Raw genomic sequence first — 26,841 nt, 5'->3', positions numbered from 1 at the left:
AGGAAAAATTAACTGTTATGTTGACTTTTATCACTTAAAGAGTACTAAAATAAAACTTCAAATTTGGTAGTTCTTAATTACACACTAATTATTTTAAAAACTGAAAATATAAGCTTTAAAATTAATAAAGTGGAACACAAATTTTCCAAAACTAACATCCTTGAACTTGAAGAAAGTTACCACTAGAATATTCAAAGTATTAGCATCACTTACCACTGCCAGCCTCCTTCACTGCCATTTCAAAAGCATAGCAGAGAAAAACTTTTGTAGAGAAATTCCTAAAGGCTCCTCAAAGTCTACCCTTGAATTAAGTTAGATTATCACAGAGCGTCATACCTGTATCACATCAAACTGAAGCCACTTTTATAAATTACTATGTTCATTATACTATTAAAGACACTGTAAGATGTTTTCTCCATGAGAACCCACAAAACAGATTGTGCTCTAGAGAGCATGTTAGTTGTATTTTCCTAACTCGTTTATTTTTACCTTGGAAACTGTAAATCTTTTAAATGGTTGTGTCTCTCTTCACTATTAGCTACTTCAAAGCTAAGAACCACATTTGTGACTCATCTTTAGACAATATATAACAAAAACAGTAATTAGTGGCATGTAATATCTTATGTGCCAGTCAGTATACTAAGTACTTTGATTACTGTCTCATTTATTCCTTATTAACAACTCTGAGCTATCGCTTCTCATTTACAGTGAAGAAAGTGAGGCTTAGCAAAGGTAATAATAAAAGCTAACATTTAGTGAGTGCTAACTATGTATGAAACAATGTTCTATTTTTTTTATTTATTAACATATTTAATCCTCACTACCACCTATAAAATAAGCATTATAATTATTTTGTAAATATTTATTTTATTTTATACTGTTGAAACCGAGGCAAGAGATTAAGGATATCCAATGGGAAAGTGAGAAAGCATGTATTTGAACCCAGAGAGTCTGGTTTCAGAGTCCAAACTTATAAACACTATGCTATACTATGAACTTGTCCAAAATCAATCAACTGGCAAGTGACAAAACTGGCAACTGTCGCTGAAGTCAGAATTTGGACCCAGATCTTCCTAGTCCCCCACTTGCAAAAAAAGTACTAATGAGTGCCTATGATGTTCTAGACACTAAACATACATATTACTCACTTTTCAACCCACCCGGCAAGTATGTGCCTGTTAGAGATGTTTGGCAACTTGTCTAAAGCCATACAACTACTAAATAACTGAAGTGGGAGTTGAACTTAAGCACCATGCAAGACTTCAAGCATATAATCTAAATAGCCACCTCACTCCTACCTCCATGCCACTTGCCTTTATTTGTGCTTTTTTTCTTGCATGCTTTCAATTTATTTTATCTTGTTTTATTGTATACAACTTGTAAAAAAATTAAAATTTCAGTTGGAACAAAATATAAATAAAAAATAAAACAAAATATTCTGGAAGTTGATAATAGTCTAGCTCTACTAGGTTTTAAAAAAAAACAAAACAGGAAAATCATTACTTCCACAAATCCATTTCACAAAGAGACATTTTAAAAACTTAGAGCTAAAAAAAACCTTAAAGTTAAAAGACAAAGGTCTCATTGGTCTCATTTTGTAAATATGGAAACTAAAGTTCAACGAAGTTCAGGAATTGTGGAGGGTCACAGAGCGCATTAGAAAAAACTTGGAATTTAATTGGTCAACATCTTTATATGCTAATATATTAAAAGTAGCCTTTATTATTAAATACAATAATATATAAGAGGGTCTATGAAAAGTATAAAGAATATTATTATTATCTCATTTTTTGCTTTTTACCAGAAGACTGAGACTCTTGAAATTAAAAATAAGAAGCCAAGGATGATCCTAAGATATACTAACTTCTATGGAAAAATACCAAAATGGTACCATACAAAGTAATATTCTACTCAATTGTTTTCATTTAAAATTTACTCAATTCATTTTTACCAACTTTACTGAGGTGTAACTTGCATACAATAAAATGAACCAGTTCAGAGAGTTTTGACATATGTATACAACATATTACCACCACTCCAATCAAAATATAGGACATTTCTATCACCCAGGAAGTTCACTCATGCCCCTTCCAAGTCAGTCTCCCCCACTGTCTGCCCCTGGTACCACCAATCTGATTTTTTTCACTCTAGATTAGTTTTGTCTGTTCTGGAATTTCATGTAAATGAAATCAGAGTACGTACTCTCTGGTGTCTGGCTTCTTTTACTAATTATGATGTTTCTAAGATGCATTAGCAGTTTTTTTGTGTCCCTTTCTCCCCCCACCAGTAATATCCCACTATTTGTTTCCATTCACCAGTTAAAGAACATTGGCTGTTTCCAGTTTGGGGCTATTCTGAATAGAGCTGCTATGAACATTCATTTACATATCTTTATGTAAATTTGTTTTCAAATCTCTTACAGTAAACATGTAGAAGTAAAACTGCCGGGTCACATAAGCATATGTTTAACTTTATAAGGACTGAAACTGTTTTCCAAAGTGGCTGTACCACTTTACACTCTCACTAGCAATGTATGAGAATATGGTTGCTCCACATTTTCACAAATCAGTCTCCTTCATCTCAGCCATTCTAGTGATACTGTGGTTTTGATTTGCATTTCTATAATGATGAATTATGGCGAGCATTTTTTCATGTGCTGTTGACCTTTTGTATATCTTCTTTTGTGAAGTGTTCAAGTCTTTTCCCCAATTTTAACTGAACAGTTCAATTGCAAGCATACTTGGCACGTTTCGAACACAAGTCCACTGTCAGATGTATGTATTGTGAATATTTTCCTTAGCCTGTGACTTGCTTCTTCATTTTTGTAACAATGTCTTTTAAAGAACAATTTTTAATTTTGATAAAGTCCAACTTAATTCCTTTTATGGTTAGTGCTTTTTGTGACCTAAGAAAGCTTTCTCCACCCTAGAATTGTGAGGATTATGTCCTATATTTTCTTCTACAGGTTTTATACTTTTGGCTGCTACCTTTAGGTGTACATTCTACTGCTATTTTATTTTTGTGAATGGTGTGAGGAGAAAGTTAAGGCTCACTTTTTCCATAGTACCAAACAAAGTAATATTCTATTCTATTTTTTAAATTCAAAATTTACCCAATTTAATTCATTTTTAATCTTAAAATCCATCTTGACTGTTATTACATAACTGCTTATACACAAAAGAATTCATCTCACAAAATAAGAAATAAATCTGCTTTACAACAGAACTAAACACAATGTCATAGCAAAAGCTCATTTTCACTAATGGAAAATAACCTAAATATTTGTGTTTAATGGTATTATAATTTCTATAGAAGAAAAACAACTTTCTTGAAGTTCTTACTGTGTTTTATTAAATTTCAATCTGAAATGTATGATAAAGAGAACTAAAACCATCAGTAATTTAAACACCAGTGTGTTTATCTTTTAACCTGAAGATCCAGATCTCAAGTACCACATTGCGAAGCTAGACAAGCTCACCTGAGTAGCTGCAGACTGACAGGAAGATGACGATGATGACGAGACAACAGGAATGTCAGACTGTACAGCAGCCACAGTGGTAGCGGGTGTGAAAATCAGCTGTACAGACAGAAAAACCAAAAAAATATATAGCCTAAGACAAAAGAACATGTCTCACACACAATGTATAGCAGGCAAGGGAGACTGAAATTTGTGACAGAAAGACAATGCAATTTAGGACTGTCTCCTAAGCAAAAAGGTTTTACATGACAAAGAGAAGTTTCTGATAATAGAGAACTAAAAAAAATAAAAATCATAGACATTTTTGAAACAGCGTGTGATTCTGATGAGTAGAAAAATAAATCAGTGCTCAAAAGAGTATGTATTTCAGTAATACGAAATTCTCACACCAAATTTTGCCCCAAATAAGCTATTATACTTAAATTTCTCCCAACTCAAAACAACCGTGGCAGGATTCCTAAAACGTAAATTATAATAGACAAGCATAGTCACTACTCTTGAATACAAATTAAAGTGAGAAACATGAAAAGAAACCCCCAGAAGTCTTTTCAGTCCTCTTTACCACAAAAGATAACTATACCATATACTATACTACAATATTTCACTCAGCTACATAGGATCTACAGTACAAACCTATGTTGCTCTTGATTTTAAAACCATCTGTAAAGAAAAACTCATTCTAAATGTAAATAGAAGAACATGTGAAAATTCTACAACAAAACAGCTTGCAAAAACAGCTTCACATGAAAAAAACAATAATAATAATAAAGGACATACTTGATTTATTTACTAATAATCAAGATCTCTTTCAAGTGATTTTTTCAATACTGAAACAGAATGCCATTAATTTAAAAAGGTAATACAATCCACTCAGAGATTATCCAATCCAATTTAGTAAATTATGACAGTTGTTTCCAAGAATGTGTAAATACTCTATTTCAAAATAGCACTGAGTTACTCAGTTTCTCAAAAACCATTCCTGTTTAAATTAAAATTACCAATTAAACTTCAGTTCTTTATAGTATATTAAATTTAAGTGAATTAAACAAAGAAGTACAACTTTCACGAGAAGTTAATTTCCAGTGCAAACAGCTGAAAGCACTAAACCTAAAGAAATGTTCTATTTAACTTGAACCATATGAAACTGCCAAGGGGTCACAAACAGTCAAATTACAATCATTTCAAATGTTTCAGCCTAATTCTGAAGCATATTATTAATTAAATAAGAGCTATAGTGGAAAAAAACAGAAATATGGCAATGTCTACTGAATAATCTGTAAATAAAAGGTGGGTCATGTCACTGTTTCCTATCAGAAATACGATGGGGAACTTTCTTTGTAGCTTTAGTGGAGATCTGGGGATCCAGATATATATTCAATTCACTGGACCAAAAAAGAAAGTAAATAAATATATGCAAGGGCCAAAGTTTTTGCCTAGCTACCTGTAAAGACATCAAATAAAGTAAATGTCAGCCAATTTCTGCATTCCTTAAAGAAGTTCAACAGTTAAATTAGGAAATCAGAATAGGCAAGTTTACATTCCTGTATTAATAAAAGATCAATGTGAGCTTAAGAACACAAATCACCTTGCAAAATTTGAGATGGGAATAACCAAAGCTAAGAATCATCTGGTAAATTACCAGAAATTCCAATCCAGATTTCAGAAGATGCTACAATATGAATTCTAATTTATAGTTAACAACCAAGTTTTAACATTTCTATTTCATCAAATCTGTCAAAGACATACAATGATTTTATGTATCACTATAAGTACCAATTATAACTGTAAGATGCCATCAATTATAAAATGCATCTCAGTTTCAGATGTTAAAATGTGAAAAAAGGTTTGAAATCAATGAAATTTGATATTAAAAAGTATCTCTCCTCTGTTATGGATCTGTCAGCTTCCCAATGTTGCTGATTACTATTTGATACACCAAGAAGGCCTACCAATTAAAAGAATTTTCATGATATAAATGTACAATAGCTAAGCACATGCACATAAAAAATCTGTTAAACAAATCTTAATATTAAAAATGTCTCTTATTGCATCAAATCAAGAAACATTTTGATCTGTCTTAAGTGTTTAAGTCCTTAAACACTAAAAAAATTTGGTAGCTCACATCTTACCATTTGAGCTCGGAGATACATTTGAGCTTGGCTTGCAGTTAGGGTAGGGGAGGTACTCCCTAGTAACATAGTCTGTTGGGTAATACTGCCGCTGGTAGAACTGGAAGCCTGGGAACGGCTTATTAACTGTGCAGGTGTAGGAGAAGTGGAGAGGTTGATCTAAGGAAGAAAACATATTAGGTCATAGGCTTCTATGTCACTGAATTTCACTTCACCAAGCTGCAGTTAGGCAATCAACAGTATATACACACAGTGGCTAAAGAACCTAAAAAGGAGGACTTCAATTTTGACAGACCCCCCTCACTTCTTTGGGCAACTTTTTGCACATATGTAAACAATAGCATTTACTGGTTAGTAATTAGAACAACTCTGAAGGCTAGCCTCAATGTGTTTTAATACGATTCCAGTACCTTAAAATATCATTTTCACTACCTCCCAAAAAGTAGGCCTCATGTTCCATTATTTTAATATTCCACATAATAACTTAAAACATTCAAATCAACAGTTTACACTATTTTGTCAGATTCTGTCACATTCTGAGGGGTTTTTGAAGTGAACAAAAATTAAAACACAGATAATCCATTCATATACATAAAAATATACATGTAACATATAATTAGTGTAACAATCTCCCTCAAAAGCTCTCAGAAAAGAAGAAACTACAATTGCTACTTGTCAAGCAGATGAAAAAATCCTGAACACTGGTTATAAAATTAAATTATACACACTATTTTAAAGTTTAAAACTACTGTTAAAGAATAAACTAATGCACAGTCCAGTTCTAGGATATGTAAGAGACTAGTAACTGGTTGTATCTGTGAAGGCAAACTGGGTGAAGTAGGGAACAGGGCAAAGGGAGACCTGTATACTCTTTTATCTTTCCAATTTCATACCACATTCATGTAATCCATTTTAAAAATAAATAACATATACATATATTTTAATCCTCACCAGAAGATATGTTTTTTATTATTACTCATTCGAGAGAGAGAGAGGAAGGCGGGGAGAGAGAGAGAAAGAGAAACACCAATCAGTTGCCTCCCATACTCACCCTGACTGGGGATCAAACCCACAACCTGGGTATGTGCCCTGACCAGGAACTGAACCTGCAACCTTCTGGTGTTCAGGATGACGCTCCAACCAACTGAACCACCTGGCCAGGGCTAAATAATATTTTTAATGACCTCAAATCCTTTTTGTAGACAAAGCAGAAAATAAAATTAAGAAGTAAGAAATTAAGAAATCATTTATTAAACTTTTGATTCAAGCAACAAGGTAAACTGGACTCATATATACATGTGCTCAAATACACTCACTGAAATGCTAAATCAACATGAAAAATTAGTATAGCTAGATTTAAAAAGGGGAGCCCTGGCCTGGTAGCTCGGTTGGAGTATTTTCCTGTACACCAAAAGGCTGCGTGTTCATTCCCCAGTTGAGGTGCAAATGGGAGGCAAACAATCGATGTTTCTCTCATTGATGTTTCTCTCTCCCTTTCTTTCTCTGTCTCTCTCTCTCCTTTCCTCTTTCTCTAAAATCAATAAACATATCCTCGCCCGGCCGGGAGTGGCTCAGCGGCTGAGCATTGACCCAGGATCCAGGCGATCAGGGTTCGATTCCCGGTCAGGGCACATGCCCAGGTTGCTGGCTCGATCCCCAGTCGGGGGCGTACAGGAGGCAGCCGATCAATGGCTCTCTCATCATTGATGTTTCTATCTCTCTATCCCTCTCCTTTCCTCTCTCTGAAATCAATATATATTTTAAAAATAAATAAATAAACATATCCTCAGGTGAGGAGAAAAAATGGGGAGGGTGCTGTGGCTCAGTGGTTAAGCATCAACCCACAAACCAGGAGGTCACAGTTCAATTCCCAATCAGGACACATGTCCTGGTTGCAGGTTCAGTCCCCAAAAGGGCATGCAAGAGGCATCCAATCAATGACTCCCTCTCATCATTGATGTTTCTATCTATCTCTCCCTCTCCCTTCCTCTCTATGAACTCAATAAAAACATATTTTAAAAACGGGGGGGATTTCTGGGTGCCAGAAAAGAAGAAATTCAAAGACCTAAAATTCCAGCTGACACCAAGGTAGTCTAGGGGGATACTGACCTACAGATATAGACCTAATTTTGAGCCTATTTCAAGGAGAGCTGCAAGTAAAACCCCTATTTTGAGCCAAGATCCTCAAACGGGCTGCTCAATATGTGAAAAGGAAGCTGGAAAAGCTCCACCCATATGCCCTGAGAAACAGTAAGGCAGCTTGCCATCTGCCTTGCTCCCAGTGTGGGGAAGAGAGGCTCCTATGAAAATAAAAATTCCAGGCTTACACCATGTTGGGGTACAGAATACAAATTTACACTACCTGTACAGTTCCATAATCCATCCCAAACATTAGCATTTGCACTAGTCCAGGACATTTGTTAAACTGAACAAGTGAATGGACGAAGCTAAGTGAAGGTTATAGAGGAGGACTTCTCTGTACTATTTTTGTAGCTTCCAAAGAGTCTACAACTATTTTAAAATAAAATTTTTTTTAAAACTGTATAGAAGGTATACAAGGGCTGGTTAATTAATCCTCTAAATGTGGCTGTATCTTTTATGTATTTCTTAATTTTAATAAAATACCTAAACCTGTAATTCAGTATATAAATATAATATACAAAATTAGTCTGCAATATGGCTTTTACCCTTAGCACACTACTAAAACCCCATTAACAATAATAACCAGTGCCCTCTGACAAGTTCAGTGAATTTTTTTCAGACCATTCCTTCTTGACCTTCTTTCTGACTCATCTCCAAAATGTTCATGCTTTGTCCTCAACACTTCTTAAATTCCTAAATTATCACATCTATTCCCATAGTTTCAAAAAATTCACTCATGATTACTCTCAATCCTTAATGACAAACTCCTATTCTGAGCTCCAGGTCCAAATACCTATAGAACACATCTTACTGGATGTCTCTCACCAACTCCAAACCAACATGCTCAAACACCAAGCTCACTATTATTCGCTCTTAAACCAACTGCTTCTCAAATGGCCACCAGCATCTTTTAAAATCCCCCAGAACAGATTACCTGGGATTTACCCTGATTCTTCCCTGTCCTTTATCACACATGTATCTTACTGATTCTCTACCTTTAGTCTCCTCATTTTCATTTTGATTTTCAATCACTTAGTTTGAGAGTCTGGGCCCATGTCACTTCCACCTAGATTTCTTTAGCAGCTGCAAATTGATCCCCCTACTTGAAATCTTGCCTTCTCCTCCTTGCCAGATAATCTTTCCCTGATTTTATTAACATTAATTAACCATTTACAAATGTTCTGGATAACATTCAACCTCCCCAAACTCTCTAGTATCATGTCCTCCTACTCCTACATACAATATCCTTCACATTAGCCATATGAAGCTATTTGCAATATCATGATTTGTGAGGCCTCTATGGCCCTGGTAACAATGCTCTGGACTGGACTGATCATCCCTTGACCCCCAGACCCCACCCCCACTCCACCTAAGTAGTGAACAACTCCCTTTCGAAAATCTTCAGCTCTTTGCAGGCATCCCTGCATCCCGGAATAAAACTATTTCCTCTCCTTTTTGTCTGTTATCTTCCAGATACTTCTGGCATATATTTCTACACTTCTAAACAATAACTTATTTCTTTAAGGGTGGGGACCATGTGTTATTCATCTTCATATATCCAAAATCTGTAAAAGTGCCTTTACTCAATAAGTTTATTAAGTTAATAAATGTCATGTTATTTTAAGTCATACTTCAGACTTTCTGTATAATACATAAGCCCATCACAAAGAGCATGACTGTGTGTCTATGAGAGAGAGCGGGGGGGGGGTGAGGGAGGGGGGAAACAATAATTTTGGTTTAGCTTTTAACAAAGCAGAGCAAAAGTGTAGAGATGTGCTATATAATAAATTTTTAGTAACCCCGGCAAAACATAATCTTTTTCAATATCACTCTACAAACAGACATTTTGAATAAAGCCTTGCTCCAAATATTAAATCACTTAGCAGTGTAAAACTGAACCCAGGTTTTCAGACTCATGTATTTTGGCATTCAGGGGGCTTTCCTATACCTTGAAAGCTCAATAATTTGGGTCACTCTGCAGTAACAATACCTTCGCACTTTCTTTCAGTCAGTGATGTAAAGGGAGAGGAAAAGAGAGGCTAACTGACTCTAGAAAGCAAACATCACACACTCTTTTAAAAACATAATGAAAGTCTTTTTAAAAAGTGACTAGCTGATAGCTAAAATGCCTGATGTACTCTTTAAAGGAAGTAGAACACAAAGTACAGACAGAATGCTTTTCTTTGTCTTAAAAAAGAAAAAAAGGAAGTGAGAAAACTAAATAGTTACTTCCTAACCACCTGCATTGCATTCCACTTTGTCTCAGTTGTGAGATCAAAGAACAAACATCATGTTTATTTTTAAGTTCCATATTGCAAATAACATGTCAGGCAGTGTCTACTAATAAATGCCCAACCCATGAGAGTAAGTAGATCAGTACTCACCTCTGGAAGAAGTCCATCTCCACAGCTAGCCTAAAAGAAACTTTCCTTCCTTTCCACAACTGATAAAGCTCTCCTGTTTTTTCTGCTTTGTTCTGCTGACCTGAGCCAGATACCCTTAGCAAGTTCTCTGTCAATTACATCCCAACACTCCTAAGTCCCTTTCACTTTAAAACCTTGGCCAACCCTGGCACTTCATACCTCAAGCCCCACACTTCATAAAGGAACTTACTGCTTAAGCCCTATTTCTGGAGGCTTTCTTCCCACTGGCACTGATTCCAAGAGTCATCAGAGAAAGCCAGGTCTGCTAAGAAGAGCCATTTAACTCCCAACCACGCCTTGGTGTCCCCAAAAGGAGGTTACACAGGGTCTCAGGCCCAGAGTACTCTCTAGAGCCAAAGTCCATTTCAGAGCCACTGCTAACAACTGACTGATCAGAATCAACTGAGTATATCTACAGGGAGACACAGTACACAGACATTAAAATAAGGATGTATTATATGGAATGAAAATATCTTAATGACCCATGGTTAAGTGAAAAAACTACAGAATTACATGTAATATAACCTTATTTATATAAATGCATACAAGTGTCTGTGTGTGTGTGTATAAATCACATATGAGAAGAACATGTTGAGAGAAAGGTGACTGCACTGTATATACAAACAATAATTCATAGAGTGGTCCTCCCTTATCTGTGGTTTTGCTTTCTGCAAGGTAGTCCAAAAATATTAAATGGAAAATTTCAAAAATAAACAATTCATAAGTTCTATATTGCATGTCATTCTGAGTAGCATGACGAAATCTTGAACCATCCTGCACCATCCTGCTCCATCCCACCTGGGACATGAATCATCCCTTTGTCCAGCATATACACACTGTATACACTACCTACCCGTCAGTCACTTAGTAGCAGTCTCGGCTACTAAATCAACTGTCACAATATTGAAGCACTTGTGTTCAAGTAACCCTTTTTTTACTTAATAATGGCCCCAATGCCATTCACATAACTTTTACTACAGTGTATTTTTATAATTGTTCTATTTTATTAGTTATTGTTGTTAATCTCTTACTGTACCTAATTTATAAATTAAACTTTATCATAGATATACAGGGTATCTCAAAAAAATGTATACATACTGTAATAGCTGATAGCTCAATTTTGAAAATGAAATGTATTTTAATAAACACTGCCTTTATAATTACTCAAAGTGTGTGTATACATTTAGGTGGTCACCCTATATATCTAATATATATAATAGTGACACAGACTATCCCCATGAGCATGGGAGACTAATAGAGAATCCCACTCAGGAATAAATTATTGAAACTAAGTACTGCTGTTTCAGGATCATGATCTCATTATGAGTCCTCTTCTCCGCAAATTCTACACAGTTTTTAAAGCTCAGCTTAAGTCTCATACAAGAAGCCTTCCCCAACTATTCCAATCCCCAAAGATCTGTTTTCTGTTAACCCCTATGGCATTTATTACTTAATTATATACTGTTATGTTGCTCAGTATTTGATATGTCTAGGTATAGTTCTTCAAATGTATATTACTGTCCCTGAGTGAAGGGACTTTTACTCATCTGTACCCCCAGGAAAACCAGCACTATAGACAATAGATATATAGTACGTGCTAATTGGATGTCTGCCTATAACTGGCAACAAAAGAATCTCATCACTAAGATAAGGGTATAGGCTCTCTCCTATAACTCAACATCAGGCAATCAGAATATATCCTAAAATGATTCTCTGCATTGCAGATAACCTACTTTCAATAATCAAGCGTTAAAATTAATATTATGCATTACATATTCTAGTTTATTATAACTCTTATAACTTCAGCTTTCAACAAAAATTTATTACACACCTACTATGTGACAGGCACTGTTTTTATAATACATATAAACAAATATTTTTAAAACCCTGACAGAATCATAGATTAACATCTAAGCTACTGGTTCTTAAACATTTTTTTAATAGAAATCTTTCCTTAAATGCAGTCTTATTCAGAACTCCCAGATTCGAACAGATCACAGAACTGTTTTGTCTATAGCTCAGGATAAGGCCCAGAGCCCCATCTATCTGAGTCAGCTCTGGCTGCCATAACAAGGTACCTTAAACAACAGAAATTTATTTCTCAAAGTTCTAGAGGCTGAAAAGTCTGAGATCAAGGTGCCAGCCAATTTAGTTTTGGTGAGAGCTCTCTTGCAGATGGTTGCCTTCTCACTGTACCCTCTCATAACAGAAACAGAGAGAGAGAGAGAGAGAGAGAGAGAGATCTGGTGTTTCTTCCTCTTTTATAAGGACACCAGGTCTATTGGATCAGGGACGCACCCTTATGACCTCACTGAACCTTAATCACCTCCTGAAAGGCCCTATTTCCAATACAGTCACATATGAATTTTGAGAAGATGCAATTCAGTGCATAGCACCATCTTCTACACTTTATCCTTGACTCAGACCCAGAGATACCTGAATGAAAGACTAAAAACCACCTAATTAGACACCTTAAATTTACATTTAAAAACACACACTGGACTATAAGAAAATTTAAATGACTTGCCCTAAGTCACGTCACTAGTCAATCATAGAATTAAGACTAGAACCCAGGTCCTTCATCTCCATTCTACCAAACTTTCTCTTATAATGTCCCATAACTGATAGTAAAGTCATCATGTACTCTCATGACTTGAATTTTCAATAAGATGCACAAGACATCAATAATCACCAGACCTCCCAAAGGAACTCCAAATTCATATATCCGGTGCCTACTCGGCATCTACAGGTGAATGTCTAATATGCATCACAAACTTAAAATGTCCAAACCAAACTCCTGAATTTCTTCTCCAACATCTGCTTTGGCAGATTCTTCCAGATGCTCAAGCAAAATACTACAGTTATCCTCAACTCTTCACTTTTCCTCACATCTTTTATTCAATCCATCAGCACATCCTGTTAGCTTTACTTTCAAAACATATCCAAATTTCTATAATAAAATATTAGAGAAAAAAATATTCAGACTCTGGCTAACCACTTCTCATCACTCCTACTGTCACATCATGGTCCAAATCACCAGTAACTCTCTTTTGGATTATTACAAGAACCACTTAACTTGTCTCCCTGCTTCTTTCTACCTTTGTACCTTAGAACCTACTCTCAACATTACAGTTAAGACCTGTGTGAGATCACGTCACCTCCCCACTGAAATAATTCTCCAATACCTTCCAAACTCATCCCAAGCAAAACTTAAGGGTTTTATAATCTCCTCATGATAGGATCACAATTACGTTTCTAACACCTCTTAATCCCACTCCCACTCTCTCATTCCACTCCAACCACAGTGCCCTCCTTTCTGTTCCTTGAGCATGTTTGCCTCTCACCATCCTCCAAATGTCATCTTTATTAGTAATGCTTTCCCTGACCACTCTAATTAAAAATAGCAATCTCACTCATCCCATTCCCCTTCCTTGTTTTATATTTCTCTATAGCACTTACCACCATTTGACATTTTATATACTAGTTTACTATCTGTCTATTCCTAGCTTCATAGAGACAGAGATTTTGTCTGCTGTGTTGCTAGAAGGGTGTCTGGCACATATTTAATGCTCAGTAAATATTTGTTGAATGAATACTCATGTATGAATATATAAATGAAGTCATAAAACTAACTAGGCTTCAAAAGCTCATGTTGTGTAGCACCATAACTAGAAAGCTATCAAAAATAAGGTTTTTCCCTTTTGACAGAACAGTATAGTAAATTAAAGTCAAAACATCTGGGATTAATGTAGACTCCAGGACCAAAAAACAACAAAGAAAGAGAAAGAGAATGAGACACAAACAGTCCTTGAGTCATTTAGAGACTTATGATTGCAATTTCCAGCCACATAATCCTTTCCAGCTGAAAATGCCCAAAGACATAGAAGAGAAAGTATATAGAATAATGGCACTTCATTTACATGAAAACAAATAAAATTAACCATAAGCCTATCTATTTAGATTTATGCATAGAAACATACAGTAATAAGATAGGAAAGCTTCACAAAAAACTGTCAGGGCAAAAGGGACTACTGAAGGGGGAGTGTCACTTTTACTCTATACATTTGTATTGTCTGTCACTTAGACAATGAGAGTATATTCATATTTTATTTAGGCAATATAAAAATTAACAAAATAAAGCTTTTCAATCTACTTCCTCAGACATAACCACTGATTAACTGTTGTATATTATAGATTTTCTTCCTGCATAATCAGATATATAGATATAACTTTTAAAAAATAAGTTTTAATGACAGGAATTCTGTTCCCAGGAAGATGGAATAGACATGCTTTTCCTTATTCCTCTTCCTAAGTATTACTGAAAACCCTGGATGTTCCATATAAAACAAACACAAGACAATCCCAAAGGTGGAGAAAAGCAGAATGCCGAGACCTCAGGACCCAGAAAACAATGTGATTGTGATCTCACTTGGTTTTCTTTTTGTGTTATATAACCCAAACTTTGAGTTAAAGAAATCAGTAACACTGAAACACCAATGGGTGCAGACAAAAAGAAGTCCCAACAGAAGCCTGTTATTTCTAGCCGAACGACCGGGAAAGAGACAGCCTGCCAACATAGAAAACTTTTTTTTTTTAATTGCTCCACTTCGGCCACAGAAAATGTGGCCCCACCCACACCCACGGCAGCAAAGACCTCGCCAAACTGTAATGAGGCACCCCCAACTCCCCTAGTTCTTCCAAAGGGTTAATGTCAGAGAAGGCCAGGTAGAGAGCCAGGACTTTCATCCCAGCCAGATAGAAATAGACCACCACCACAAACCCACCTGATCCTGCAGAACCAAAAGAGACCATGTGGGAAGCAGTAAAGGGTAGTCCTATCCCTGCCAGCCAGGAAAGCATCAGTGGAGGCCTAGTGAGGAGCCAGAACTCTCACCTCCACTCAGCAATTACAAGGAGCACCCCGTTGGGTGTCAATGGAGACCAAATGGGGAACCTGGACTTCTACCCCCATATGGCAGTAAGGAAGTGACACATGCACTTCCTTACTGCCATATGAGAAAGCTTAAATAAATAAGATCCATAGTCTCATAACATAATACTGAAAACACCAGGTTTCAATCAAAAATCACTTACCATACTAAGAATTAGAAAGACCTCTCAGGCTGAAAGACAATCAATAAATAAATGCCAACACCAAGATGAAAGAGATTATAATTATCTGACAAAGATTTTAAAGCAACAATCTTTGAACAAGCAGTTATGAGCCTGCCTAAAACAAAGGAAAAATATATTCTCCCCAAAGAAACAGAAGATATAAAGAAGAACCAAATGGGAAGTTTAGAACTGAAAGAAAAATAGAATAACCTAAATAAATTAAATGAGATGGTACTATATATTCTTACTTTTTTTCAGCTTAATACCTAATGAAAATCTAAGCCTCTCTGTAAATACACAGAGCATTTTTAGTAGCTATAATATTCCACTGTATAAATTAACTATCATTTATTTAATTAATCCTCAATTAAAAGACATATATATTATTTATAATTTCTCACTATTATAAACCCTGTCTATTTGCATAATTACCTATATCATTTCTGCATAATTATCTGTCCTTTTTAGTAAATGATATCACTAAAAATGAGAGTGCCATGTGAAAGGGTATGCACAGTTTAAATTTTCATACACATTGCCAAATAACCATCTAGAAAAACTGTACCAATTATATTCCCATTAACAGTGAATGAGTCTACCTAGTTTCTCATGTCCTTGCCAACAATGGGTATTGTCTCAATGTTCTTTGTTTTCTAATTTGAGAAGTGAAAATAGTCCATCGTTGTTTTTACATACATTTTTTTATTACTAACATGATAAATATATTTTCATGTGTTTAAAAGCCAAAAACAGTCTTTCTTTTGAAAATTACCAATGCAGGTCTTTTGTGGATTCTCACTGTTTATCTTACTGATGCAAAAGAGCCCTTGGTATTTCACAAACATAAGCTGGTTGATAAATATGGTCTATTCTCAACCATTTTGTTTTTTATTTTAACTTTGTTGATGTCTTTTTTTTGCAGAAGAATTTTTAATTGGTTTAGATTTCATTTTAGCAAATCAAGTTTAACTAAATTTTAAGTACAAAGACATCTAAAGGCTTAGTCCCAACTAGTTTTAGAGCCAAACAATCATAAAATCAACACTCACTACTGACTTACTATTCATTAGAGTCTAGAATTAGTCTTTCTGTTCTAATGAGGGGAAAGTAGAGAATGCTGGCATCCACTTTTTACCTATACATTCAATTAACAATAGATTTCTCTACATACATCGTTTCCCCAAGTGGTATCATTGGATTTTGACTTTTTATTTTATTTTTTTATTAGTATTTTTTGTTGTTCAAAATATTACAGATGTTCCCTTTTCTCCCCATTGACCCCTTCTGACTCCATTTTTAAAAAACACAATATTCCATTTCCCCATTGGGATCCCACTCTTACTCTAAACCCCAGCCTTTTTGGCTGATAATCTGACAACCTACCTTGTAGCCCGTTTTTCTACTAGAGGCTGGACCATTTCCCATGGCTTTCACTGTTATCTGGAAACCTACCTCAAAACAACCTAAACTCTGAAAACTACTAGACTGCCATCTGACAGATCATTACAGTCACTATCTAGAGATTTCTGCTACCATGCTCTGCCCCTCTTTCAAAGTTTGACCTAAGTTTACTAAGCAACATTGGGTATCATAATTTGAACTGCTAGTCAACTCACTTGAGCTAATGCTCAGTTGGAATAGAAGATAAAACAAATGTAATATGTTATTCCTTTTTCCCCCTGGATATCCATTCCCCTACTTACTTCTTTTTCCCCACTAGCCACTCACTGTCTCTGGCATACTTTATCACACAAGATGGCCTGATTTATGACAAGTAGCACTAACAATGTCATAAAAATTAAGCACAACCAATGAAATTGTAATTTCTGTGAAAGTCACATACATAAAATCATGAGAGAAAAAGAGTTTAAAAGGATACCTTGTAATAATATGACGAAAAACATTAAAAAACACTTATCTCTATGTTGTCTAATGTTATTCCAGTATTTCATGGAATAAAGAATTTGTCTATAAGGTTCTTAACCAGCCCACAAAATACTTACTAGTCCTTTCCTTAACTACCAAAGTATTAATTAGACATATCTGACATCAATAACCATAACTATAATATTAATGCTTAGGGCCATATTACATTTCTTAGGTTTTTCATTTTCTTCAGTCTAATATTTTCAAGTCATAAGTAACTTCTTTTTTAACTAATTTTATTTATATTCCAGGATACTTTCCTTATTAAAGAAGTACAGCACAAGTTCACCTTCAATTCCTTAGCAATCTACAAACTATATTCTATTTGAGTTAATTTTACAAAGCATCAAAGTATTACCACACTGTATCAGGAAAAAATAGCTAGAAAGGACATTATTAGGTTAACTGAATCATTCTCAACCAGCGGCAATTTTGTCCCCAGAAAACATTAGGCAGTGCCTAGAAACACTTTTGGCTGTCACAATGGAGGAAGGAGGAGGGCCACAGTCTACTGGTATCTAAGTGGATAGAAGCTAGGGATGCTGCTAAACATTCTATAATGCACAAGACAGCCCCCCAAACAAAGAATTATCGGGCCCAGCCCTGGCCAGGTAGCTCAGCTGGTTAGAGTATCGTCCTGATATATCAAGGCTGTGGGTTCAACCTCCAGTCAAGAATCAACCAATGAGTGCATAAATAAGTGGAGCAACGAATGGACATCTCTCTCTCTTTCCTTTCTTCTCTCTCTATTAAATCAATAAATAAAAATTTTAAAAAGAAAATAAGAATTATCTGGTCCAAAACATCTATAGCCATGCGGTTGAGAACTCTAGGACAACTGATAAAATTTAATATACACTACATTGTAGCAATGTTAAGTTCACTGAATTTGATCATTTTTATGTGGCTTTGTAAAGGAACAACTTTGTTTCTAGTAAATACTGCATATATCAAAATATTCAGGAGTAAAAGAACATGTCCCAACTTACACATAAATGATTCAGAAAAAGATAATACGTAAACATGTAGAGAGAAAAAATGAATCATAAAGCAATGAGCCAAAATGCTAACAACTGGTAAATCTGAGTAAATTTTTTTATTATTCTTGCAATTTTAAATTATATCAAAATGAAAAGTTAAACACAATTTCCCAGTATATTATATATACAATAGAGCAAACCAGCTTTCTTTTATTCCTGTCTCAAAATAAATTACACTATCTTCAGTGGATTAATTATGAATTTGACCCTGATAACTCAAGTAAGTATAAGATGAAAAGTATAATTGCTAAAATGTGAATTTCACAGAAAAAACTAAAAACATTTAGCTGTCTACCAAGGATATGACATTTTGTAGTATATCACAGTAAATGCAGGGCCTAATACCCCTGCATTGTATATTTCAGGCTTTCAATACATGCTGAAAACTGCAATCATTTAGAACCATAAAGAATCTGAATACAATCCATGAGAAAACATGTATAAAAAGTAATACAAAAATATTTTTTTTAAGACTCAGATTTTCAGAAGTTTAACATTATTTCTGAATTCTTCAACCTTATCATTCTTATTTCTAGGTACTTGTTATTTAAATAGCATTTTGACAAATACACAATTAACAGCTTTGTAAATATTAACAGTTTACTTCTGGAAAGCAGTAATTAAAATTTTTAAATCCAGGAAAAAGTTTAGGGCACTTACAGATGTCTGGGACATACTTGACTGTTGCGTCACACTTCCTGTGGGGGATGTAGACGGTCTTCCACTGGATAAACTTGCCTAAAATAATAAGATCTTTATACTATGTCTATAAAAACCTTAAGTTAAAAACTTTCTGGTACCAGGCTACCACAAAACCACAATAAAAGTCAAAATGTCTATGTATGAACCAATTCATTTTACAGTCAACATGGATTAAGCTTTGGCCAAACAGATTAAGACAAAACAAAAAAGCTGAATGGTGGAAACAGAGGACCCAAAGGGTAATATTATTTTAATAGTTGCACTCATTGTCTGTTTTACTGTATAAGCCTCTGTCTTCTTTGAAGTGGAATCACCACTCCAACATTACAAAAAAGAAAATGAAGCTACATCAAGTGCCAGTGGGTTTCAGTTTCCTAACTCATATCACAAACACAATGTTATTTAAAATTACACTACCAAGAAAAAGCAACTGCTGGGGATGTGATTACAATAGAAATAAAACTTTTACAGGTTCAGTCAACTAAGATCTTCCTCTAGTAAGATTTAAGATTAAATCTCACATATAGTTTTATTTAAATAAACAGTAAAATAATAATGAAAATCTTTTTTAAAACAAAAGCATTTAATCATAAAGTCATCCTGTTATCAGTAGGAATAGTATGATTAGATTTTAGAAAGTGCATATGCATATCTTTATACAGAAAGTTTCTGGAGGGATACATATTAGACTGGCACAGTGGCCAACTCTGAAGAGTGGAAAACAGCAGTGGGTGTAGAAAAGGAATACTTCTAGTTTACCTCTTATAAACATTTTATACGATTTGATTTTTTAAATAATGTAAATTACTTGCATACTGAAAAAATCCTCTTTTTGTTAAAATGTAAATACAATTTATGTAACCCTAAGTTTTCACTGTTGTACCTAGAATTTTACACGCAAAATCATGACACCAGCATAGCATTTCTGCAATGTAGTTAAAAAGCAGTGGGACAAAACATATAAAATATATCCATCATTTTTTTAAAATTAACTTCCATTTGGCAGCCTATTATATTTCCCTAAGAAAAATCATCACAAAACATCTGAGAACTCTGGAATAATACCCAATTTATTTTCCTCAAATAATGTCAACTTTGGCCTCATAATTCTTCATTTATTTCAGTCTCACCTGAACAGCAGCAAGGCTCTGAAGCTGGGAGCTGCTTAAGTGCTGCTGCTGAAGAGCTGCAGTGTGCAGCATTAAGTGCTGCTGTTGAGCTGCATACATTTGCTGAAGGTACTGAGCAGCTGAGCTGGGGGGGCGATGCAATGCCTGTTGAATTACCTGTGATAAATCAATTGAACCAGTGTCAAACCATCTTAACCTTAGTTGTAACCATAAAATAAAGTATTAAAAAAGTGATAGTTTAAAATTTCACTACTTTAGTATTCAATATCTCTCCTAATTACATATCACTAGGATTGTACAAATTAAATCTGTGCAAATTAAAATTACCCAGGATAGTCAATTCACATAAAAGGTCCAAACAAGTATTTGAAAAGATCTTCAATCACATTAGTAGACAAAACTTACAAATTAAAACAGGATACTATTTTCCAACTTTAAGATGGATGAAGATTTAAAATACTACTATTACTAACTGGGGAAACAGGTACTCTCATAAAAGGTCATAAAAATGTAAACTGGTATAAGCGTTTTGAATAAAACTTGGTAGAATTCATGGCTTGGGTGTAGGGAGGAATATGTATAACCTTGTAGCCATTACAAATAGTAATGTGGATCAGAGCTGTCGAATATAGTAGCCACTAGCACCTGTGTCTCCTGAGCACTTACAATGTGGCTAGTGCAATTAAGGAATTTACTTTTAATTTTACTTAATTTAAATTTAAATATAAATAGCCACATACAGCTAGTAGCTACTGTACTAAACAGTACATATATATCTATATTTATTAAACAAAAAAATTCCCAAATATATCATAAGGTGAAAAAAGCAGATTGTTAAGCAGTGTATAGAATAAAATGCCTTTTTATATTAAAAATTTTGAAAGAATACTCAGGAAAACATTAAAAGACTACTGATAGGTAACTGGATTAGAGGTGATTTTTACCCTCTCATTTGTACTTTTCTTTAAATGTCTGAAAAAAACTTAGAATGAGTAGGTATTATATTAATAATCATATAAAATTACAAAGCAATTTACTTTTTAGAAAATTACTAATTACTTTTCAAATGTAATTTTTCAAACACTTAAAATTTTTTTTAAATGTCAGATTCCTTGTTTCAGTTGTTTCAACATAGAATAAAACTATTCTCACTAAAAAAATTCCTGTTAAAGTGTTACTATAAATATTAGTAAAATATAAAATCTGAGCCTGAAACTTCATAAATAAACATAAAGAAGACAAATATTCTAATAACAGAGAAAATTTCTTTATCTGTCCAAATCAGTAAGTCAGACTATGCCAGTCCTCTGCAACCACATCTCAAAGTCACATCATGCCCACAGTGACTCTGAAACAGCACAGAACCCTAACAGTAGCATTGAACCACAGTGTTTTAAAAGAGCAAAGGGAGTAATAGAGCCATATCCTACAGCTTTAGGGTCTGAGGACAACCTGAACCACAAAGCCATGAGTCTCTTTATCCAAATTCCATGAAAGCATATTTCCTTATGTTGTTTACTTTCACATGTTCTTAACTTATGTCTCCAACTACAGATTGCTATACTTGCTACAGACTCCTGTCCCAATAGCACTATAGGCTTCTGACCCCTAGTTGCAGGAAACTATAGACCAGAATCAATTTAGGATTATAACAGTATATCTTTTGGTCAGGTAAATCTATGTATGTTCTTCTAATTCTGTAACAAATGAATAATCTATTGACAGATACTTCTGTCAGAGTATAGTAATTTTTCTATTGTCAGCATAGACTTTCATTGCCATTCAATGCTATACTGATGGGAGAAAGGCTTTTTAAATACAAGTTAAAGATAGAGCACACTGTTCTTATTTTGGTCCTCTAAAGGAATGAGAATGATAAAGAAAATTCACAGGACTGAAAAAGAAAGTTGGAAGGCATTAAAGAACTACTTAGGTAGTTCAATAAATATTGATTTAACTGTATTTTAGGGGAAGCAATTCTATGATATCATACAAACTAGTGTTAGTGCTATTTGTGAGATATATCTATATCTACATATCTCTAGTAACACTTTAAAAAATGCTTTAGTAAAGTACAGTTGACATAAAATAATACATTGCTTTCAGGTTTAGAACACAGTGATTCAATATCTATATACCTTTCAAAATGATCACCACTACAAGTCTAGTAACCTTCTATCACCATACAAAGTTATTTTGATATTATTGACTATATTCCCTATGTTGTACATAACCCTACTTTTTATTAACACATCCAGCTTAGGTAAAAACTAGAGAACAAAATGGCATATTAAAATATCACATCATCTATATGTTCAAAGATCTCAATACTCTTTCCCCATGTCTCAGAGAAAGATAAAGAGCATTAAAAACACATTCTGCATTTCCGTTTGAATTTTTGAACTGACTAGGTCTCCAACAACTCTGATTCCACCCATGGTAACTTCAGAATCCTAAACCATACAACAGTTAAATAGCCATTATACTGGGATATCCACTCTAGAAAAATGAACAGGGAGAGGATTATATTGCAAAGTTATTTTCAGGGTAGAATGCAATTATGGGGATTCTAGAGAGAATAAGCAGGTATAATGGAAATAAGAACTCACAGAGTGGTTAAGGGCACAACTCTAAAATCAAAGAACCTACTAGCTTTGTGAGTTTAGGAAAGTTATTTAGCCTACTTAAAACATCAGTTGTCCCATTTGTAAAATGGAGATAGTAATAGTATCTAATAATCCATGCAAAACATTATCAAATGCTTGGCCCATAGAAACTGTTCAATAAATGTTAGCTATTATTACTACTTGCTCAGTACATCTAATGTGCCCACACAGTTCTAGATGCTTCCTTTAATCCTCATAATAACTAATAAAGTAGGTGGTCTCATCCTCATTTAATAGTTTCCTGAGGCTATTATGTCTCCCACACAAGACTATACAGCTACTAGTGATAAAGAAAGTGGAATTCAAACAAAGAGCGAATCAGACTGCAATGCCCATGTCCTTTTTATGCAATACTATATTGCCTCAGCTTCCATTATTATAAAGGTTAACCAAGTAAACTTAATTTTCTCAACTAAGTGAAGAGCCTAAGATTTTTCCTATTTAAATATTCCTTTCCACCTCTGCCCCTAAGAGCTTTATAATGAATCCTTCTGTTTAGGGTTCTTAGACCACTTACATTTAAAATGAACCCCTTAACACATCTACAGACCTGAATAGATCTCCCTAAGTCTATATTATGGGTTCAAGTATAAAATAACCCAAAAAAACCTAGAGCCATTCTGCATGTTGGAGCCCTAGATTATCTCCACATTGCCCCAGTAGCTAGAGACCTTCCGATCATAATTTCCCTTACATATTTTATAAGCTACACTCTGACAAGCGTAAGCCCTCTCAACAGAATGATTATTAAATAACTTTTTGATTGTTTCAAACATTAACAACTCTGTACTTATTTAGAGGATATCATATAATTCATTGGATATGAAACAACAGATTCATCTGGCATAAGCAAAAAATAATGACATCCTGAATCTTAGTCTACCCATCATTTTAATTGAAATACCTGTACAGCATGTCGATCTGAGCCACTATAAACAGAGATCTGTGGTTGCTGCATTCGAGAGGAGGAAGTGGTGATGGTGGTAGTGGTGGTGCTACTGGTTGTTGTCGACACAGAAGATGTTCCAGGGTTTGGTTCACTATCCATAGCTGTACTGTGGTCCTTAAATCTGGCAGATAACACAAAGGGTTTGTACTGGCAAAAGCATTATCTTATGGGTTTTAAAGAATATTTAATAATTTCAAAGAAACAATCTAAGTTTCTAAGAAGGCCCTCAAAACACAGCACACAGTCACCATAAACACTTAGAAAGAAAAAGTACTTCACAAATATATAGCATATTTAATACTTAATACCAACTAAATTTGAATTCAAATGATCCAGGATATGTAACTCAGATAAAGCCTGGTCTAAAGTTTATCTTTTCATTACTGAAAAAGATGAGTGTTTTGAAACCAAAACAGGTGATGAGTGAATACTAAACTACTTAGGAAAATAAAACTCCAGCAACATAAAAGTGCTTTAAAATATATATTTACATTCTTTTGAACATACTAATTAGAGTTAAAGTCATTTTTATCTATTCATTAAAATAGGGTGCCTAAGGGCTTGTGATAAATAGTTTAGTTTTTGGCTACCATATACACTTGCTTTAAAAATAAGTTATTTTAGAAAAGAAGTTAGTAAGAAAAATCACACTGCCTTTTTCCCTACTCTACAACACTGTCCTTACAACATCTAATAAGTATAATGAGTTACACTCATAAGCAGATTACTCTGACTGGGTAGAGAAGAGCTGACAATTTCCCCACTTCCTTACCAAAATCTCTTTTTCATAAAGAATTGTCCCAAATTTTGAAAACAGCATAATTATGTCACTTCCCTCAGATATGGCGAGTAAAGTACATTTTTGTACAAGACTTTATTTCCCTCTAATATTAAAAACTCACTTCACTATTGTATAAAATTCTACCAGCCCGACCGGGCGTGGCTCAGCGGTTGAGCATCGACCTAGGATCCAGGTGATCAGGATTTGATCCCGGTCGGGGTACATGCCCAGGTTGTGGGCTCCATCAATGACTTTCTCATCATTGATGTTTCTATGTCTCTCTCTCCCTCTCTTTTCCTCTCTCTGAAATCAATAAAGACATATTTTTTTAAAAAATTCTACCAAATACAGAATTTTTACCTGAATAAATTCAAACATTTTATTTTAGGTCAATTCTGAGGGCCTCAATATTGTTAGAAACTAGAACTACAAGTAGTTTTTGCATAGGGTGAGAAATGCACCACAATGGTGAAAAGCACAGAGACTATACTGATTTTATCTGCCTTTCTTACCTGTCTTTTCTTCCAAGAAACAAAATCGGGCCCACCTCACATTAGCAGCAGCATTGACAAGAATATAACAAGAACACTTTCTACTTCAGGAAAAGACAAAGGAATCTGGCACTAATTGTGTACACATACACTATTCCCATATGGTGTCCTTTTATGTACAAGTTTTCTTTGTTCTTTAAATCATTTATGTAAAAAATATTTACATGCTCTTCAAGGAATCAAATGTTTTTTTAAAAATATCGATTTAATAAGCAGAGAGGTGAAAGGAAAAAAGGGGGGGAAATGACTACACTTACTTTTTTGATTAGTAAATGACTCTTTACCCTTCTTTGTTGGTTTTTTAAATAGTTTTTCAAACTGCCTTCCAATCATGAAATCACAGCATCTTATAGTAACTGTTTAACATCATACAGATTTAGTGGTAGATAAAGTAAACTTTTTCCAAATTACTGGCTGTCTGTCATAACACTTTTGAACCTCCTACCGGTGATATGCAAAAAGCCAGCTTAAATTCTGGTGCCTTTAGAGTGCTATTCCGCTCAACCATACCTCAATCCCAAACCCTATGTTAAGCAGTTCGGTAACTAACCAAAAATGGTCACAGAGAATCCAAATTGTAGGCACAATTCTAAACATCGGTGAGTGGAATCGGCCAAACCACTGAAATGCATTTGAAGACCTGGCACAGAAGAACAATTTTTGTAACTCCACGGTCTATGCATAGTAATGCGTGCAAAACACAGCCGGTAGTCCTGGTGCCCAAGAGGCCTACCCCGTAGACACTAAGTTTGCGTCTCTAACTAGGCATACCACCACACTGCCACACAGGAATGTGGCCCCCTGGGGACGCATGAACCCTGCTGCCCGAGACCCGAGGGAAAAAGGATCTTCCCTTCCAGGGTGTTTTCAAGCCTGGCCAGACCCACGGAGCCCCCGCCGCTGTAAGGCCGGCGCTGGGACGCCTCCTCCACGCCTCCTGGGGGAGGGCGGTGAGCAGCCCCCGGTCTCGGGTTCTCCCCCAGGGTGGAGCGGGGTGGCGCCAGAGCGGGAAAGAGGGGAGCGCGAAAGAGGCCTGGCAGTGCCCGCCCAGCCCTCGCCAGCCTCCGCGGGCCCCCGGCGCAGGCAGCCGTCACAAGGCTGCCCGCGGGGCCCACTTGCAGGGATGACAGCGCCTGACAGGCCCACGGGGGTTCATCCCTCGGAAGACCCTAGCGGCCGGGGTCCCAGGGGTGACCCTGAGTGCAGGGCCCCGCTGATCCAGGGCCAGTTAGCGAAAGGGGCGCTCCCGCCTGGAGGTAACTGGACCCTCACAGGTCGCCTCCACCCCCCGACACGGGTCAAGCGGGCTCCTCCACGATCAGGAAACTCTCGGGTCTCCTTTTCCCCGCGCTGCCCGCGAGAGAGCCCGGAGATTCCCCCTTGGAGGACGTGTCGCTGCCCCCACTCGCCCCCCAGTTACGACATCAGTCACCAGCAAGTCACTCACTCCGCTTCCGCCATCTTCTCTCCTCCATCACTAACGCGGGCTGCGCATGCGCCCCCCTCACCCCAGCCTCCGCGGCGGCGGGCGGAGGGCGGGGTCGGCCCAGCCCCGGGCCCCCGGGGTCACGTGGGGTCGTGGGCTTCCACTCCCCCTCCAAACTCTGGCCCTGCGGCCTCGGAATTGACCGGATTGCGCGGTTCAGATGCCAGAATGTCTCACCTCCAATTCCTCTCTTTCTCTTGCCCAGGGTCTTCTTCCTCTTGGAGAGGGGTCTGTAACCAAAATTAGAAAAGTTCTGTTAAGTTAAAAATTTGAAGAACATATAAAGCATGCCAAAGTTTATGCAAACTGCAAAGAGCGAGCGG

General features: G+C 35.8%; 1 protein-coding gene across 7 annotated transcripts in view; it reads right to left on the bottom strand.

Moving 5' to 3' along the window:
* PHC3 (polyhomeotic homolog 3) overlaps nucleotides 1–26,503 on the bottom strand; it is a 66,494-nt gene extending 39,991 nt beyond the window's left edge. For 3 of the 7 annotated variants that reach the window (XM_016202998.2, XM_016203001.2, XM_016203005.2), the window contains exons 1-6: nucleotides 26,480–26,503; nucleotides 23,656–23,821; nucleotides 20,086–20,241; nucleotides 18,914–18,991; nucleotides 5,608–5,766; nucleotides 3,479–3,577 (exon numbers count right to left, since the gene is read on the bottom strand). In XM_016202998.2, the coding sequence (XP_016058484.1) occupies nucleotides 3,479–3,577; nucleotides 5,608–5,766; nucleotides 18,914–18,991; nucleotides 20,086–20,241; nucleotides 23,656–23,821; nucleotides 26,480–26,493 (672 nt within the window). In that variant the 5' untranslated portion in view covers nucleotides 26,494–26,503. Of the gene's footprint in view, nucleotides 1–3,478; nucleotides 3,578–5,607; nucleotides 5,767–18,913; nucleotides 18,992–20,085; nucleotides 20,242–23,655; nucleotides 23,822–25,582; nucleotides 25,746–26,479 lie in introns of those variants that run through there. The other 4 variants (XM_016203004.2, XM_087818331.1, XM_016202999.2 and 1 more) reach the window with 3 other exon arrangements.
* Nucleotides 26,504–26,841: the final 338 nt, after the last annotated feature.

Source organism: Miniopterus natalensis, chromosome 6, assembly GCF_054644295.1.
Source record: "Miniopterus natalensis isolate mMinNat1 chromosome 6, mMinNat1.hap1, whole genome shotgun sequence".
Lineage (NCBI taxonomy): Eukaryota > Metazoa > Chordata > Mammalia > Chiroptera > Miniopteridae > Miniopterus > Miniopterus natalensis.
This window is presented reverse-complemented; position numbering and strand designations above follow the sequence as displayed.